This window comes from Podarcis vaucheri (assembly GCF_965113315.1).
Source record: "Podarcis vaucheri genome assembly, chromosome: 4".
NCBI classification, from domain to species: Eukaryota; Metazoa; Chordata; class Lepidosauria; order Squamata; family Lacertidae; genus Podarcis; species Podarcis vaucheri.
This window is the reverse complement of record NC_138762.1, coordinates 76120939-76140930: the sequence shown is the minus strand read 5'-3', so window position 1 is coordinate 76140930 and position 19992 is coordinate 76120939. Positions and strand designations below refer to the sequence as shown.

The 19992-nt window shown below is 42.3% G+C and overlaps 1 protein-coding gene across 2 annotated transcripts in view; it reads left to right on the top strand.

The window, feature by feature from the left end:
• Nucleotides 1-19992, top strand: part of GABRG3 (gamma-aminobutyric acid type A receptor subunit gamma3) — a 294933-nt gene that overhangs the window by 19017 nt on the left and 255924 nt on the right. For both annotated transcript variants that reach the window (XM_082220126.1, XM_082220125.1), the window contains exon 3: nt 14189-14256. In XM_082220126.1, coding sequence (XP_082076252.1) covers nt 14189-14256 — 68 coding nt within the window. The remainder of the gene's footprint in view (nt 1-14188; nt 14257-19992) is intronic.

Below are 19992 nucleotides of genomic sequence, written 5' to 3'. Positions count from 1 at the left end.
AAATGAGACAGAATATACTTTTATTCTGCCCATAACACAAGAATCTCTGTGGAGAGGATACTTGAATTGACAATGCATAAATAAACATATTGCTTGTGTACTCTGTACAGCATATGAAACTTAATAAGAATGTACCACTGGACATTCTCCAAGTTACTGTAGTTATATGTTGTTCTTGTATTTACATGAAGATCAATAAAAATTATTTGGATTACAAAAAAAACCACTTATGCATTTAAGGTGCGTTTCAAAAACCAATTTCTGGGGAAACATTCCATTGGGTGTAAGCAACACAAAACAGCCAGCTTTCAGAATGATCCCATTCTCTTTTTTTGCTCTGCTAATGATTAGTTGTACTGCTTGGTTTATGTCACCAGGTGTCAGTGTAGTACTGTATGCACAGCTAAGAGCACAATATCTTTAAAGGTCAAAATAACAAGTGAGGCCCTTTGAAAACAACTGGATTTTCATTAATTTCCTGTTCCCTATGGCTGTAATCCTGTGTTTCGTTAAGTGTCTGTGTTCCCTTAAGTGTCCCATTAGCCCTGCTGGACACAGTGAGATTTGCTTTTGAGTAAACAAACATAAGCTGGACTGTGCTGCAAGGGATTTTTTTTTCCCTGGCTGTGTGGAACAAGACTATATTTCTTCAATAAAAACAAGCAATTAGACTTATAGCCTTTTCCCTAAAGAAGAGAGAATATTTCCAAGTGTGGTAGGATTTTCAATGAGTCACTTTGTGTGAGTTTAATGCAAAATATATCATGGTATAGAAAAGAGAAGTGAAATAAATGGAAGAGAAGATAAAGAAATGTCAATTAATATAGTTGTGGGTTTTTTTAAGAAGTCAGCAACCAGTCATGCATTTTAAATAGGGATTCAAATATGAACGCCAGTGAGGTGTATAAAAGCAGATAATCTATATTTTCAAATGCTCTTTGTGCTTAGAAACGCCTGTGGAATACAGCACTTTTGATGAACTGAATTGCACCTGATTATTTTCTATTTATATCCCATTTTGATGCCTCAAGGCAGTAGCTATCAAAGGCACTCCAGAACAATGAAAAAGAACAACAAGGTGGTGTGTGGGTTGGGGATGGACTTGAAATAATTGGAAACCCAGTCACTCTGGATGCCCTGGTTTATTTTGGGGTGGGGTAGGATGGTTGAGGGGACACGGGTGGCACTGTGGGTTAAACCACAGAGCCTAGGACTTGCCGATCAGTAGGTCATTGGTTCGAATCCCCGTGATGGGGTGAGCTCCTGTTGCTCGGTCCCTGCTCCTGCCAACCTACCAGTTCGAAAGCACATCAAAGTGCAAGTAGATGAATAGGTACTGCTCCGGCAGAAAGGTAAACGGCGTTTCCGTGCACCGCTCTGGTTTGCCAGAAGTGGCTTAGTCATGCTGGCCACATGGCCTGGAAGCTGTACGCCGGCTCCCTCAGCCTATAGAGCAAGATGTTCACCGCAACCCCAGAGTCGGCCACGACTGGACCTAATGGTCAGGGGTCCTTTACCTATGATGGCTGAAGGCAAAAGCGAAAAGCCACAGTGCACAAGAAAAACATCACCCACATTGCTTGGGACCCTGGCCTTTGACTTATGAACTTAATGTATCAGGCATGCCAGACACTTTGAAAGCAACAAAATGGTTTATATAAATGAAACGCAATGTGGTGTACACTGTAAGAAAAATGTGAAACATATTGTATGACATCTGACAGTGTCAGAGTGTTGTGCAATGAACCTTCTAATGCAAGCAGGACTTCATTCCCTCCTCGAATCTCTGCTGCATTTCCTCACACCCCCAAAATCTCCCAAGAGCAGAAGCGGGGGCTGCAGAAAAGAGGAGAGGAAAGGGAAATCCCATCACGTCCATGTTAGATATTGCCCATTAAGAGTAATTTATCAGCTTAAGTTCATAAAATAAGATTCGAGTAATTGCAGAACGTGGAGAGCTCTAACAGCAAATTGTAAAGAAGAAGAAGAAGAAACCATGTATATTTCAAAAGGGTGTTTTATTAGATTATACAGAAATTTCATGAGGCAAAATTCATGAGGTAAGACTTGATTAATTGTAAAATGTGGAGACAAATGAAACAAAAATAAATTTATAAGGTGTTAGGGAAATTATCACATAACACACAAGAGAAGATTTGGTTAATGATTAATCCACAAGTAGGAAAAATGTAATTCAGCAGGGCATGATGAGGCAAGGTGCGATCGATTATTAAATTTAGGTACCAATGATACTTACAAAATAAAATTAAACCTCTTCTTACAGCCACGTAATAGAATCAAATTGTAAAATTCACATGGAAAAGCTTGGCCAATTTAGATAATTATTAATGTAGGTATTAAGCACATTTGGGAATATAAATAGAATAGCTATTAAAATGAATTTATACTTTAAGAAAATGAATGAATTTCTGGTCATATAAACGGTAACTTTATTATTAACTTAATGTAGGTCCAGAGATCTGGGTGAGCAACAAGTGTGTTTGCATTCTGCCAGTTGAAAAAGACCTATAGGGCAACCCAATTCCCCTTTTGTGTCTCTCTTGAAGGTGTGGGAGTTGGATGGGCTAAATCTGTCCTGGTTAGCATCCCCCTGGTCACCTGCAGAAATATGCTCAGTTTCCCCTTCTGTCCACCCTAAACGGGCAGACGGAAATATGGCTGGTGGTATTTTGATTGATTGATCCATTGATTAACCCATTGATATTGGGGACATCTTCCCAATAGTGGGTCCTGAACCCCTGGCCTCCCTGGCAGCAAGCCAGTATGTCAAATCCAAAGTTCAAATCCACACAAGCAAAGCCCAAAGGGTCAGGAAACTCAGTCCAGGGTCAATCCAAGTAGTCCAGCAGTCAGGATACAGTCCAGAATCAAACCCAAAGCACAGTTCCACAGAGGCCCAGGAACATCCAAGCAAAGGTCAATCAACATGAGCAGCTGAGCAGACACAGCAAGCCAGCTCTGCTTCCCTCTGCAAATCCCTTTGCAGGCTGATTGCAGCACCTGGACTTAACGAGGCAGGTGGCCCTCCCCTGTTCTGAGCTGAGGAATCACACACCTCCTCCCAGAGCTAGCGAGCCCCACCTGGCCAGCTAGGAAGCTGGGCTGTGGCCCTGGCCTGCCTCAGCCTCCTAGAGCTCCAATCTTGCTGACCCCTACACCTCAAAGCCTGCCATGGTCATGGAGACAGACCCCCCCCCAGCTCTGCTGATGGGTCCTATGCATTGACCCCAAGCCCCTCGCTATCCTCCGTCACCCTGTGAGTATTTCCTTCCCCCTCCCCTGCTTGTCCTGGTGTGTCCCACTTCCAGCTATACCCCTCGCTGGGATCCTCTTCCACCCTGCCATCATCCTGCTATGGTTGCTAACAGAAAGCCCTATAAGAAGCCTTTCAATGGGCATTTGATCCTTAGCTGACCCAGTTGTTCTCATTGGGCCCAATGTGGGTCTGGTTACTGTGCCAGAATAAGGCTGGTGCAAAGAGAAGCCTGCCTTGCCATTTCAGCAGGGCTGAGGAGGCAACAGCATCCCCACAACTCAGTGAAGCCCCTGCAGATCGTGTGTGTGTGTGTGTGTGTGTGTGTGTGTGTGTGTGTGTGTGTTGCTGCCTTATTTATTTGTCCATGTATTCATGGGCTTGTAGTATTTTTAATACCGGTTCTACTGTTTCGTGGATGTTACAGTTATATGTTTTTATTGAATTTTATTATGTATGTGGGTTGTTGGGGTTTTTGTGTGGCTGGTAGTACATCGCTTTGGGCAAGATAAAGTGACTATCAAATTCAATAAATAAATAAAAACATTACTCTTACGGAGAACCACCTTATAAGTTGGTTCAGTGCCCATTCTGCTGCCCGGATGCATTAACCTGGCATGCCCGACTTTTGATCCTCACTGGTCATTTGATTTCAGAACAATGTGGCTAAAATCACAAACTGAATGTCAGGTCACACACTGACCTGGTATGTGTGTTCTACATTTGTTGTAGAAGCCTAGGTACTGGATCCCTCCTGTAGGAAAAAATGAGGTCAGTGAGACCCTTTTCCTTCCCATGGACTCAGTGCATAGCCTGACCCATAGGATCCAAGTAGTCTTGCTTAATGTAGCAAATTCCAACACTTCAATGTGTTGTTGTTGTTTAGTCGTGTCCGACTCTTCGTGACCTCATGGACCAGAGCATGCCAGGCACTCCTGTCTTCCACTGCCTCCCGCAGTTTGGTCAAACTTATGCTGGTAGCTTTGAGAACACTATCCAACCATCTCATCCTCTGTCGTCCCCTTCTCCTTGTGCCCTCCATCTTTCCCAACATCAGGGTCTTTTCCAGGGAGTCTTCTCTTCTCATGAGGTGGCCAGAGTATTGGAGTCTCAGCTTCAGGATCTGTCCTTCCAGTGAGCACTCAGAGCAAATTCCAACACTTCAATATACCATTCTTTTAATCACATAGGTGCTGGTGGTATTTTTTCTTCTTCTAATACTTTTTATAAGTTATCCATGCTACTGCAGTCATAAAAAAAATAGTTTTTTTTGTCCTTTGGTACCTATGTATCCCAAATATCCCAACATAATATCGTGCTGGTACTTCCTCACCACCAGACACTCCTGTCCTTTTCACATTTCCAGTAATTAGTGTTATATACTCTAGATAGTCTTAGAGGACTTGCATAGCATCTTACCCACAGTTTTAATGAATTACCAATTAGGACTAATGATGCTGTAGTGCTTGTTTGCATATGTCCAGGTGTATTTTCATACACAACCCAGAATTGGTTCTCCAATTAAAACAGAATAACAGCTTTTAGAGAAAGCCAGTACTGCTTTATTTGATGTGTAAAGGAGATTCATATGTTTGTGTTATACAGGAGGCATTTCAGGGAAGCCCTATTGACTTACATCTGAGTAAACAGGATCAGACTAATTGTTTACATCTGATTCTGGTTTAAAATCTGAAATAAAACTGTTATAATTTAAATAACAGGCATTATAATGTGGTTTAGCTTTATTGCCATGTTTGTCATTCTATTGCACACCAAAGATCTACTCTGTAAATGTGTTTATGCATACTCTTACATAGTATGTCAATTTCACATCATCAGTATTGCTATATTCCACCTCTTCAACAACAACAGAACTGCATAGAAATAGAAAGTGCATCCTTTTACAATATGGGGATTACGTTCAATTTAGCTGCTGCTAATAAATCCAATATAAATTCTCCATCTGGTTTTTGAATTGCTTCTTTTAGATATCCTAGTAGGATGACCTTGATACATCTAAATCAGGCATGCCCCTAATGTGATTAAAGATTGTTTTCCATAATTTAATCTTGGGACAAGTCCAAAATCTCAGCCTTAATGATGTTACGCTTCAGACGAGAATCATGTCCCAAGTTAGATATATCTTTTCATCTGCGAGAAGTCGGGCTCCTGTGCCACTGAGATTGGAGCTAGCAGGTTTTCTTCAGCTGTACCAAAATACGTCACCAGTAAGATATTTGAAGTACCAACATCTCTCCCTCCCCCCCAACCCCCTGAAGTATAATAATGCAATGTCTGAAGAAGGAAGAAATAACCTTTCACAAGGCCATAAAACTGGCTCAAAGTGGGTCATGTGCTGGACATTCTCTGACCATTAGTGAGTGTACAGAAGGAGCCAAAGGACAAAACTCTGAAAAGCCCTTGCAGACAGAACTGTCAACAGAAAGTCTAAAATTTCAGTAGGAAGATAAAAATGAATGCAATCCAGGAGAGGACCCCAGGAACCAGGGCTAAAGCAAGAAGAACAGGACGAGTGACTGTCAAAGGAAGCAGAAAGGCTTAAAAAGAATAAGAATGGAATAAAACCCTTGATTCTTTTTGCCAAGGAAAGATAATTAGAAACTGTATTAAGCTTCTGCTTCATTGAGAAGAAGGGTAAAGCAGATTGAAAAGGGTCATGACTAAGTTAAGTAAGAAATTTGAGGTAGCAATGATTTATTATTACTATGACTATTATCATTTAATATCATATAATTGTTTCAGGGATTCTCTTCTAGATCAGATTCATTTTTATCTGTTTACTAGGGGCTGGATCCCCGCGCACTCCACTCAACCCCCTGCCACTCACATAACACACAACTCCCCAATCCCATTTCTGCAGCCCCTTCTCTCTTCTGTTCTGCAGCCCCTCTTTGCATCAGTTTTCACCATCATCCCCATAACTTCCTACATCTTCCTCCTTGCACCTATTCCACCCACTTATGAAGCTAACATCCCCTCCTCTTCTGCACACCCTTCTTAATGCACTTTTTCGGAAAGCAATTTCCCAAATGGAATCCATTTCTGTATGTTTCCCCCCCATTTATATGCACACTTTCCATTAGTATATGCACTTTTTTACATATTACTTGGCTGGAGAACTGCATTGTAAAATTCAGAGAAGTGTGAATATTGAAGGATGACTGTGTTTTGCTTGAATCATGGAATCATAGCTTGGATCATTGAATCATGGAATTGGAAGGGATCATGAAGAAGATCTAATCCTTCCCCATGCAATTCAGGAACCTTTCGTCCAACATGGGGATCAAACCCACAGCCTTGAGATTAAGAGTCCCAAGCTCTACCAACTGAGCTGTGTGTTTTGCTTCATGCTTTGTTCCAGAAATTGTGAACTTGGCAAGTTCCCATTTAAATGCTAACTGAATCAAATTTATCCCTCCTCTGTACATGGCATATTAGGGTGCATTATACTGTTAAAGGGACCAGTGTCGGATTTGTGGTCCAAGCCACTGAGCCTTGGGCTTGCCGATCAAATGGTTGGTGGTTTGAATCCCCACGACGGGGTGAGCCCCCATTGCTCAGTCCCAGCTCCTGCCAACCTAGCAGTTTGAAAGAATGCCCCAAAGTGCAAGTAGATAAATAGGTACCACTCTGGTGGGAAGGTAAACGGCGTTTCCATGCGCTGCTCTGGTGTCGCTGTTCCGTTGTGCCAGAAGCGGCTTAGTCATACTGGCCACATTACCTGGAAAAACTGTCTGTGGAGCAGACAAACACCAGCTCCCTTGGCCTGTAAAGTGAGATGAGCACCACAGCCCCAGAGTCATTTGCGACTGGACTTACCTGCCAGGGGTCCCTTTACCTTTATACTGTTAGAATATTGGCTCATCTAGCTCAGTATTGTGTACTCTGACGGACACCAGTGCCCTAAGATCTCCAGCAGATCTCTTTTCATCATCCACTGAACTTTAGCGCTCCTTCATGCAAAGCATCTACTCTGTTGCTAAGTGAAGGCTCCCCTGCCCCCACCAAAGCAGTGCCTTTGAGAACTAACACGTCACCATTGTGACTCTACTAACTCCTGGAAGTACTGCACAGTTGACTCCCCACCCCTTTCTTCTTCCCCACAGGCTTTCCGATGAGCCCCCTGTCATTCATTGATTCACAATGTGGCCTTTGAATTGTCCCCTCTTATGCAGGCCACAGAGCATCCAAGGTGGGGATGCAGGGAGATGTAAGGCACTCAGCAGGCCAAGGCACTCAGTGGAGACCAATGGTTATGTTTATTATTTTATGTGCTTTGGTGATCACAAATATGTGCATCATCATATTGCAATTTTAGATGAAATCTCCCCTTTAAAAAAACCCATTAGGCATCTTTCTACCCCTGTGGGCTTTCCATTAAACAGAACAGATATGCCAAAGTCTTAATCATTTTCGATATGTAATCTATTAAATGCGGTGCAAAAGAATTCAAACAAGAAAGCGAAATACTATCAAATCCAGGGAGGCTGCTGTAGATTTGTGCTGGCACACATAGAGGCAGAATTTATCCCCTTGATTTACAGCTACAAGATTTGTGCTCAGTGGAAATTGTCAGATGTATTTTGCCAGCTCTCCAAATAACCAGGATAACCTTTATTCATGTTTTCATTAGTTTCATCAATGGCCTTCTTAATTAGAAACAGGATGCTTGGATATTACAACGTATGTGACAAACAACTAGACAGCTCTAAACATTTGTCATTTGGTGCTACCAGATGTCAGCCTGGCAGTGTTGAAATTTGGACACATTTCCTCCCCCCCCCCTTCTTTCATGGAAAATAACCACCCTGCGTTAAGAACTGTTTCAAAGAGGTTGATTTGAGAAGGCTGATATCTCTGCTGACATCCTTTAATCATTCTTCCACCTATGATAAACATGTAAATGTTATGGTTGCTGACAGCACTTTCAAACTATTTTTGTCTGATCCCTCTGACAAAGAAACACTGGAGAGCTAGAGATCCATTTACAATTTGATTGACAGATTTCAGAAGAGCTAGCATGAACATTCTTCTACCTGCCCACCAGGCAATATGACTGTGAGGAATGACCTCTGTCTCATGACAGAAGGCTCCAGACCCATGACTAAAATAAAGCCTTTAAAAATATGCATTTTTGACTATTCTATTGTGTCGCCAAACTGAATGGATGGGGAATCTATGACCTTCCAGTTGTTGCTAGACTGCAGCTCCCATTGTTCATGACCACTTGCCAAATTGGCAAGGGCTGATGGGAGTTGGTGCTAACAATATCTGGTGGACAACAAGTTCCCCACCTCTGCCCAGCTGGAACATTTGATAGAACTAATCCTTTGTATGTCTATTTTCCTTAAGTGGGGAAGTGATTACATGCTCACCTTTCTCACACTATACTCTTTGTTTGGCACATTGAAGGAGTAGAAGTTCTAATTGGGGTGGAGAACTGGCGAACCCCTAGATGTTGCTGGAATTCAACTCCCAGCTGCCTTAGGAAGAATGGTCAATGACAGGAATGATGGGAGTTGTAGTTCAGCAACATCTGGGTGTTGGTGCCACAAGTTAGCCACCCGGTTCTAGATCATTTCAATATGACATGACTCTGGCCTTCCCACAGGCATCTGGGTAGAAACTCTGGAAAAGCAGGATGCTTGGCTAGATAGCTTTTTGTTCTGATCTAGCAGGGCTTTTCTTTTGTTTAAAGAATGTATCAAACTGATTTTCCACTGTGGTACCTCTCTAGGACTCTGCAGGGAGATTCCACCTGCAAGCAGATAGTTCTAGCCAGTGTGGTGTAGTGGTTAAGAGCGATAGACTCGTAATCTGGTGAACCGGGTTCGCGTCTCTGCTCCTCCACATGCAGCTGCTGGGTGACCTTGGGCTAGTCACACTTCTTTGAAGTCTCTCAGCCCCACTCACCTCACAGAGTGTTTGTTGTGGGGGAGGAAGGGAAAGGAGAATGTTTGCCGCTTTGAGACTCCTTTGGGTAGTGATAAAGCGGGATATTGAATCCAAACTCTTCTTCTTCTACAGTGACATATGCAAGTTCCAGGGAAACCATGTATTACCTTGTATTGTCGTCTACAAGTTTCACTGATTGCATGTGTATAGAAGGGTCCTGGACCAAGAACCATGGTATACAATTGCATAGCTAAACCTTCCTAATAGGGAGGATTAGCAATGAGACAAGGAGCCAGTGCCAAGTGTAATCAAATGCATGGTTTATTGCAGAAATAGAAATGTCAAGTAACAGCTTTCAGACTGGTCCAACAGCTTCTGGTTAAATCCACAGAAGGCAGAGAGAATTGGGGCAGATAGGTCGGGCAGGAACAACGTGCTGAGCTTAGAATCATAGAGTTGGAAGGGATATCAGGGGCCATCTAGTCCAACTCCCTCCAAGGAATCAAGAGAAAAGGATGATACCTAAAAAAAAGGGAGGGCAGAGCAGTAGACACCAAGTTAGAAGGAGGGGGCTAAATTAGTGGTAGGGAACCTATGGCCTGTGGGCCTCAATGGGCTTCCCTTTGGTCCATAAGCCATTTAGTCCATCAGTCACTGTGTCCTCCAGAAGCTGTTGGACTACAGCTTGCACCAGTTGCAGCCAGCATGCCCAATGGTCAGGACAGATGATGGAAGTTGAAGTCCAGCAACATCAGGAAAGCACCACATTGGCTACCCCTGCTCTCAAGCGGAAATGCCATGTTTTTCAGTTTTCCTCTAGCCTCTTTTCCATCTTCCAAACCCTGGGGCTCAATCCAAAGTTGAGAAGGAAGGCACAGCCATTTCCCCCTTCCCTTCTGGGAGAGTGATCGAGAACTCCAGGGACTCAATCTAGGGGCCTTGTCTTCCCACTTTCAACACATGAAGAGAGCAGGGCCCATTGAGCCATGCCTTCTTTTGCATCCTCTTGTAAGTTCTTCAAGATGTTTGAATTCTTGACAACACAACAGGTGTCATAAAGTTCACACTGCCCCAGTTCAAGAGGAACGGATTCGGAGATTCACAGACACTTTGATTGTGATCTGCCTACTTTGTTCTGCCCTCTGCTTTCCCCCCGGTCCATGCAATACTTCTTAAAATTACGGTACACCTATTATGGATTTCTAGAGGTCCCTCAATTATTTCATTTTGCAACTTCTCCTCTTAAGAGGAGCAGCAGGAAGATTGTCATTTGTTTTCAGTTGCGTTACAATCAGGGTTACATTGATTAATCAGTCGTATTTGTTCCGTTTTCCGTTTTTGATTGCTGAAGCCAGGGCTTCAGTTCATCTGAGGCTATTCTTTGGGTTCAGCGTGAGTTTCTGGATTTAATTAACTCTCCCAAATTGTCGCAGAACAGTCTTTATTCAACTCTACAGATGAGAACAACTTGAATCCAGCTACTGGATTATTATTATTTTAAAACCCTTCAGTTAGTTTTTACTCATCTTTCCCCCCAATATATGACTTGTCAGCAATTACATAAAGTTTCAGAAAGACTGAAATTCATCCATGTCCACCCTACATTTAGTCTGAATTCAAATTTCTAACTTTTAATTAGATGGCCAAAAGGCTTGCACGGAAAAATATTTCTACACTGTATTGTATCATTATAAATTAAAGGATATTTCAGATTCTTGGTTCCATTCTCTTCTTGCTATTTTTTTAAACTGACCGGCAATGTCAAGTTTTAGAAATACGCATAAGTTCAAACTGCAGAAGACGGGGGAGAAACGTCATACCCAATTGGCAGCGAAGTGAACCCTGGTCTATTTGTGTTTCTTCTGCCTCTCAGGAGCTCACCATTTTATGCTCACAGCAACCCTCTGGGATAGGTTAAGCTAAGAAATAGCAACCTGCCCAAGGCTACCCACTGATCTCTGTGACATGAATAAACAGGAATCTGAACCCATGTCTTCACGGTTGAAATCCAACACTTTCCCACATTTGAGATTTTATATTTCACTAGTACAGTTCCCATGAAATCATTTCATTCACTGCCGTAATTAATGCTAGTCATGTAAATCTAACCAATGGGATTTACAAACAGAAATATTTAAAAGCTTTCCCCCCCTCATTTATGTTTTATGTGCCTGCAAGATCATTAGTATTTTGAACTACGCAAGGTTTATTCAAGCATCTTGGGATGTGTGTACATCATCACAGGTACAAATGAGGAATGCAAGAATTGCCATGCTGAATCAGACCCACAGTTCACATAGCATCCCCCCCCCCCATAGCTAGCCAAGGAAGCTCACAAGCAGGGCAAGAGAGAGAAAACCTGTTTGTCCCTGGTTGCTGGTACAGTGGCGCCTCGCAAGATGAAAAGAATCCGTTCTGTGATTCTCTTCGTCTAGCGGTTTTTTCGTCTTGCGAAGCAAGCCCATTGAAGGATTAGCGCTATTAGCGCTTTTAGCGGCTTTTAGCGGCTTTTAGCGGCTTATCTGCTGATCGGATCAGCTGATAAGCGGCTTAGCGGCTTAGAAAAAGGGGGGGAAAGGGAAAAAACCAGCAGGAACTCGCAAGACATTGTCATCTTGCGAAGCAAGCCCATAGGAAATTCGTTTTGTGAAGCACCTCCAAAACGGAAAACTCTTTCATCTAGCAAGTTTTCCGTCTTGCGAGGCATTCGTCTTGCGGGGCACCACTGTATTCAGAGCATGTCCCATTCTGAACATGAAGACTCCTTGCATAGCCACTCTACATAATCAAGAGGGACATGGGTGGCGCTGTGGTCTAAACCACTGAGCCTCTTGGGCTTGCCAATCAGAAGGTTAGCGGGTCGAATCTCCACGATGGGGTGAGCTCCCATTGCTCTGTCCCAACTCCTGCCAACCTAGCAGTTCAAAAGCACGCCAGTGCAAGGAGATAAATAGGTACTGCTGTGGCGGGAAGGTAAACAGTGTTTCCGTGCACTCTGGATTTCATCACGGTCCTCCGTTGTCCCAGAAGCTGTTTAGTCATGCTGGCCACATGACCCAGAAAGCTGTCTGCAGACAAACGTCAGCTCCCTTGGCCTGAAAGCAAGATGAGCGCTGTAACCTCATAGTCACCTTTGACTGGACTTAACCATCCAGGGGTCCTTTACCTTTACCTATGCTAATGCATCTTACAAGCCATGTACTGCTGCCAAGCTTCATCAACCAAGCAAAATTATTCAAGTGGATCAAGGCATTTCTTGCACTGTCATTATCATCAGTAGACTGATCAATAGTATTTCGCAGAATTCATGACTATATATATATATATATATATATATATATATATATATATATATCATGGCACAATATTTACTTAACCCTCCCTTTGTTATTATAATGTTTTAGTGCAGCAATAAATTCTATTCTAATTTTTTATTGTGATTCAATGGTGAATTATACCTACTGTGACGGCAACCTCCCAGCAACCCTGGTCTCATGCTGTCTGAGGGGAGGGTGATTCCAGGTAACAAAAAACTGCACCAGATAAAGCAGTGCTGGTGGGGCTATTTCTACAAGGCTGCCCTTTTTCAATCAGCCTCTGCATTACCTTGGGAGTCTCCCTGAAGCCAATCGGTAACTTCTAAAGTAGGGGGCATTACTATAAGAGACCACATCAGGTTTATGAAACAGGGACAAATAGACCAAGTGTCCACCCCATTTCCCAGCCCCAAAATACTGTAGGAAAATGGGGGGGCATTCTGTTTCAGCCCTTATGTGGAGGTGTCCATGGTAGTCTATTTCTGTATATGCACTCTACATTTAACGCACATTTAAAACACCCCATCCCCCAATTTCCTGGAAACTTTACTTTTTAAGGGTGCTTGGAATTGTACAGCTGTGTGAGGTAAACTCCAGTCTGCAAGATTCTTGGGTTGTTTGTGTGCTTTAAATGAACTTTGAATGTATGGTGTATTCCATGAGTAGGCAAACTAAGGCCCAGGAGCCAGATCCAGCCCAATCGCCTTCTAAATCCTGCCTGCGGATGGTCTGGGAATCAGCATGTTTTTACATAAGTAGAATGTGTGCTTTTATTTAAAATGCATCTCTGGGTTATTTGTGGGGCATAGAAATTCATTCATTCCACCCCCCCAAAAAAAAAATAGCCCGGCCCCCCACAAGGTCTGAGGGACAGTGGACTGCTCCCTTGCTGAAAAAGTTTGTTGTATCCACAGCCTGTGTGGCTAGTGATACTATATATAGTTTAGTCACTAGGTGGCACTGGATTTAGTTGTGTCTAGGCAGAGGCAGAAGTATCCAATTATTGTTCTTTTATTGTTTTACTTCCAACATTTGCATAGTGCTTTTCACCACCGAATGGTCACAAAACAGTTTCCAGTTATGCTCAGTAAAGCAAGCTATCAGTCAACGTAGCACGGTATTTTAAACTCTACAACGCAAACAAATTACCGTAGAGTCCACAAATAGTCACAACATTTCAACACAGCAAACAACCCTCTGAAAGAGTTCATGTTTAGCTTTCTGATTGGTATATCCTCTAAGCTTTCCATGATACAATGTCTCTTCTGATCCTTGGCAGACTGAGTTACTTTCAGGGTCTTTCATCCAGAGGGTGGGAGCAGGAGGAGTTGCAGATGGACTGAGGGACTGGCTGATGGTGAGGAGGCCAGCCCACAAAAGGAGCCCCCTCCATTGAGTTATGGAGTTCCAAATGTGGCTCCAGAGAGGAAGAAAGGAGGACTACAGAGTCCTGTACGCCCGAGTATACACAATGTGAATTCATTCCCAAGCTGTTGCTTAAAAAGAGAGAGAGGATTTTAGAAGAGTTCTTGGAGGGGGGAGGAGATGGTCTGTGCTGTGCTGTTGTTTCAAAACAGATTTGAGATGGGAAGGCTATAATTACAGAAATGTTAAACATGATGCCCTGTGTTGTCTCCAGGGCACTATTAAATGCTGCTTTTTTTCTTTCTTTCTTTCACAGTGAAACCAACTGTCATTGATGTTGACATTTATGTTAATAGCATTGGCCCCGTGTCATCAATAAATATGGTAAGTGTCTTCCAGTCAATGATTTTATTGGCATCGCTGCTCGTGCCATGCGCATCTGATCCCCTTAATTTTTACTAAAACATGAGATGAGGTGAAGTGTTATGGTTGCTGTTGTCGCTGTATTTTCTGATCTGGTTCTGCTTTCCTGACAATTCTTTGTCCCTTTATTGAGGGAGGCCAGGACGGTGCAGGCAGGAGAGAGCTGATGATCAGCAGTATCATGCTGTGATCTGTCTGCCACAGAAAAAACACTCTTGAAAATGATGCATATTCCGTTTATCTTTGGGAAATATGCTTGCCCCGACGTTGCAAGCAATGGTGAAACAATGCTGACCGCAGAAAACATGGCCATGTAAACTAACGCTGCATTCCTATGCCTGTGTCTACTCAGAAGTAAGTCCTGCTACTCTTGGCAGGGTTTACTACTGGGTAATTGCACCTAAATAAATTGCAGTCATATGTTTTGCCATTGAAAGACTGACCTGATATCTTTTGGAAGTCTGCATGTCAACATGGTGGACTCACTGCAACCAAGGCGCTGACTGCTGAACTGTCTCCAGGTTTGGGGGAGTCCAGGATATTGTAAGGGAACATCTGCTCCCCCATAAAGAGGCTGTGACACAGATGGAAACTGATGTTGTGTGACTCATCATCCATCCGTGGTAGGTAGTGGCCATTGGAACCGGTACTGAGGAAGGCAAAGGAGTCCAACAGGAGGTATACCCAAAGCCTACAATAAATTTTGACACGGGTGGCGCTGTGGTCTAAACCACTGAGCCTCTTGGGCTTGCTGATCAGAAGGTCAGCAGTTTGAATCCCCATGATGGGGTGAGCTCCCGTTGCTCTGTCCCAGCTCCTGCCAACCTAGCAGTTCGAAAGCACACCATTGCAAGTAGATAAATAGGTAGCACTGCGGTGGGAAGGTAAATAGTGTTTCCCTGCACTCTGGTTTCCATCACGGTGTTCCGTTGTGCCAAAAGCAGTTTAGTCATGACCCGGAAAGCTGTCTGTGGACAAATGCCGGCTCCCTTGGCCTAAAAGCGAGATGAGCACTGCAACCCCGTGGTTGCCTTTGGTTGGACTTAACCATCCAGGCTCCTTTACCTTACTACTATCAATGGAGCCAACTAATTCTCATTATCTCTCCATCTTCCTCGCTGTTGAGTGTCCAAAAGGCAATGTGATAGGAGGAAGGAGTTTGTGGCTAGCACTGCCTCCTGGACAAGTTGTAAGAAGCAGGCTGGGGGCAGGGGGTTGGCTGGGGGCAGATTGAGGTTGGTGAGGCAGTGCCTCATTAACCTTTGAAGACTAGCCTTCATTGCTCATCATACTGCAGTCATGATGCTGACTAGAAGGACGGGGACCATTTTTCCATGGCTTTGTAATTCCCGACTCCTAAAGATTTTTCACACTCGGCCCCCTCTTGGACTTTTGGAGGTTTCTGAATCCTTTTTATTCTTCTGCTGCTGTAACTTTGTGAGACTGTAGTTTGTTTATGAGCGCTTTCGTTGTTTTGAATTTAAGTGCATTGTAGATTGCTTTAATGTAAAGTGTGCTACCTTGTTGTGAGTCTTCTAGAAATTCACAAATAAGTGCACTAAAGATACTATCCTCTACGCACTTAGCCTGGGAGGAAGACAAATTGAAATTGGTGGGTCTCACTTCTAAGTAGACATGCACAGGTTCACACTTTAACAATAATGTTTGGGTTTCTTTAAAGCACTTTTTAAATGCATAACTCTTATCGGCAAGGCAAAAATACATTTGTACTTAAAACCACATTTGTTCCCATCCAGTGAACTTGGCAGTGGCATTTTATAACACAATGAATATCTCTCTGAGCTATCTGTCGAGTGCATATGCACAGTTAACTAACACTTAATGGTTTGTGGTGCACAGGCAAAGCTTTAGTTGCAGGAGGCTATGCAATAAATTATGTGAATGAATCTGCTGGTCTACAGTGTACATGATTTAATTCTGTTTTTAGCAGTGATTCTGGCCATAAAGGACATTTGGAGCTGAACTCAGAAGAAATTAGGGATGTAGTCTTGTACATACTTATTTGGGAGTAATTATCACTGGGAGTAAATCCTAGTCACGGTGGGGGTTACTTTGCGGTAGGGTTGTGCTAATAATTTTGCTTCCTTATTTTTTATTAAGATACAGAATATCATGATGGTACAACAAATTAGTTTATGCTAAATTACACTTTCTTAGAGTTAGTTCTTCTTCCGTGTAACAATGCTCTTTGCTGTGATGTTCAACTCTGTTGGAATGTTTGGCTTAATCTTACTCACAACGGAAAGCTTTTAATGCCAATAATTATATTGGGAAACAGCAGCTACCAAATTCTAAATAATGACCCTGATCCAGAGAGAAATGTTGATACTTAAATGCAATTGAAATTAATGAAATCGTACTTGCTACTGGCTTGTTCTGTTGATTTCTGTAGGACTTCAAGTAATTTTCTTTGAATCAAGGTTAATTAAAATCTGTTTTCTTTGCCTATTGAAGGGTTGGGGTTTCCTCCCAAAGAATTTGGTGTCTGTGTGTGTGAGAGAGGGATGCTTTGTTTATCAAGGTGGCATCTGTGTGTGTCCATTAGGGGAGGGAAAATAGGGGGGGTGAAGGCTAATCAATTCAAACACTCATATGTTGCCAGGATTCAATGAGTGTGGAATTTGGGTCGCTACAAGACCAGGAGTTCTTTTCTTATTTTCGCACTAGCTGGGGTAAACACAGGCTAACATAATTTCACATCTCCTGTGCTTGTGTAGAGGTGGGAATGCACAAGTGTAAGTTAGAAGCATTTTAGTAGAGCAGTACCACTGGATTCCTCACCCTGCAATTTTGATTATGATCCTTGCTGTATCAGAATATTATGGTCAGTATGGTATAGATGAACAGAGTATTAGATCAGGGAGGTCAAGAGAGGAGTCTTGTTGTTTGGCAAACCAAGACATCCATACACACTGCCCTGGCTTGAGCCCAAGGAGGTCACTTCAGTGCTGCTAACATAGTGGTTTGACTTCACCCCTGGAGGCACACTCCATTGTCTCTCAAGACAGATGGGTGCCAACAAATATGAGATACTTGCCATGTAGACCACCCTGAACAACTTGGTGGAGAATAGGGTAAACCAGGGATGTATACATTTATATAGTTGAAGCTGCTCCAATTTTATTTTTATTTTGCTTTGAAATTGGTTGGTTGGTTATTGCATTTGTGGGAGATTCTGCTGGGCAAAAATCAAGGTACAAATATGAGAAAGAAATGAGTTTCACCCTCTGGACATAGGTGGTTACTCTGCAAAGTCCATAATGTTGTTGGAATTTCTGAAATCAGGCTCTGCCTATCCTGCATCTAATTTGAACTCAGGATAAATTTAAAGTCCATCTGTTGTTGTTGTTGTTTAGTCGTTTAGTCGTGTCCGACTCTTCATGACCCCAAGGACCAGAGCACACCAGGCACTTCTGTCTTCCACTGCCTCCCGCAGTTTAGTTAAACTCATGCTGGTAGCTTTGAGAACACTGTCCAACCATCTCATCCTCTGTCGTCCCCTTCTCCTTGTGCTCTCCATCTTTCCCAACATCAGGGTCTTTTCCAAGGAGTCTTCTCTTCTCATGAGGTGGCCAAAGTATTGGAGCCTCAGCTTCAGGATCTGTCCTTCCAGTGAGCACTCAGGGCTGATTTCCTTCAGAATGGATAGGTTGGATCTTCTTGCAGTCCATGGGACTCTCAAGAGTCTCCTCCAGCACCATAATTCAAAAGCATCAATTCTTTGGCGGTCAGCCTTCTTTATGGTCCAGCTCTCCATCTACTCTCCATCTACTACCATGTAAACGTGGCGTATCAGTGATCTGCATGACTCCACCCAGATTTGGTTGCACAAGACATGCACACATAAATACATTTTGTATGCCTGTCTCTGCTCTGACTTGGCACACCACATTTTGTCTCATTTGTTTGAAAGAGGACAAATGCTTAATACGCATTTATTAAGCAACATGAATCAGAAGAGTCCATGCTGTATGCAGGTTGCACAAGCCACCCCCGTTGATTTGTTGTTACAGGAGAGAAAGATAATTAGCTATTTGTCAATTCTAAGGCTGAAGCAGATGGTTCCCTTGCTGGGCAAACGTTGCTTTTACCTGAAGAAAAATGAATCAAATACATTACTTTGACTGAAGATGTCAGTTGCCCCAGTACTTTCTGCACACTCCATCTTTTGTTTGTTTGTTTGTTTCAGTCATTCGTCAGGAAATGTACATTCCATATTTTCTTACCAAGATTAATCTTTTCCCCGGAAGCTCAAGGGCTTAGGTTTTATCTGCATCTTCAGGAGACCAAGTGATGGGTCATTTGCCCTGCAGTTTGGAATGGCTCCAAGGAACCATGTTAAACAGAGGTCCATAAAAAAATTTAAATGATCAGTCAGCCAATCACTTTATTTGCATGCTGCTTTTCCAAGGTTAAAACTGTGCTCAAAGTGGCTGAGAACATATGAAAAATTACATAACGACGAACATATCATAACAACAAACAAAACATCAAAAGGTACCTACTGAATCAAACAATTTATACACCAATCATAAAATACAAAATGAAGATACAAAAAAGTAACAGCAACAACCAACCCAACAAAACCCCCTAATAATACCTCAGCCTATTGAACTGTTGTCCAGCTCTCATGTTCCATGCTTGGATTCATAGGAGTACTGAACACTTCACTATGTAGGAAATCCTACTTTCTAATAAAATATGCAGCCCAGTAGTTGTTTTTATAAAGAACTGGGTTATGACCAATTCAAATGGTTAAATGTTCTGCCTATTGCAAATTCTACCTTACAGTAAAGTAGCTTTTGTATGGAATGCAGGCAATATCCAATAAGTCTTGCTCAGAGTGAACTCATAGACCTAAGTTAGACTGATGTTGGGTACCACTCTGTATATTTTAGCTTTTGTATGTTTTGATACTAGTACCAACATTATCTATGTATCATCTATCTATCTATCTAGCTAGCTAGTGAGCTATGATCTATCTATCTATCTATCTATCTATCTATCTATCTATCTATCATCTATCTATCATCTATCTATCTATCATCTAGCTATCTATCATCATCAATCTATTATTAATATTATTATTTATACCCTGCCCATCCGGCTGGGTTGTCCCAGCCACTCTGGGTGGCTTCCAACACATATAAAAGCATAATAAAATGTCAAACATTAAAACACTGAATATATTACAAACATTTAATATGAAAGGGTCAGGGGGGAAATAGAGATGTTGCCTCAGATAACAAAAGGTTCAAAGTAGAAAGGCTTTCCATGGGTAGTAAGGAAAGAGCTGAGAAGTGACCATACAAAACAGGAAGTGTAGATTTCCCAAACATTCTGACACCTCTGTAATAGAAAAAAACAAATCACACTTGTGTCCACAGAAAAGTTAGCTGTCTGACTGAAAACTACTATATGTCACTTAATGCAGAAAGTCAAATTTGGACATCACATTGCAGTATCAGTGTCGCTTTCTGTGTTGGCTCTTTATAGGAGAGAGAGGAATGAACAGAACACCACAACTTGCCATTATTTATTTGTTTATTTAACAAAATATATACATTTCTTGATTATCATTTTTAAATCAGAGCAGTATACAAAAGAAAAACCAGTAAAATTAAAACCTCACAACCATACTTTAAAACACAGAGAAGTTAAACTACTAAAACAGAT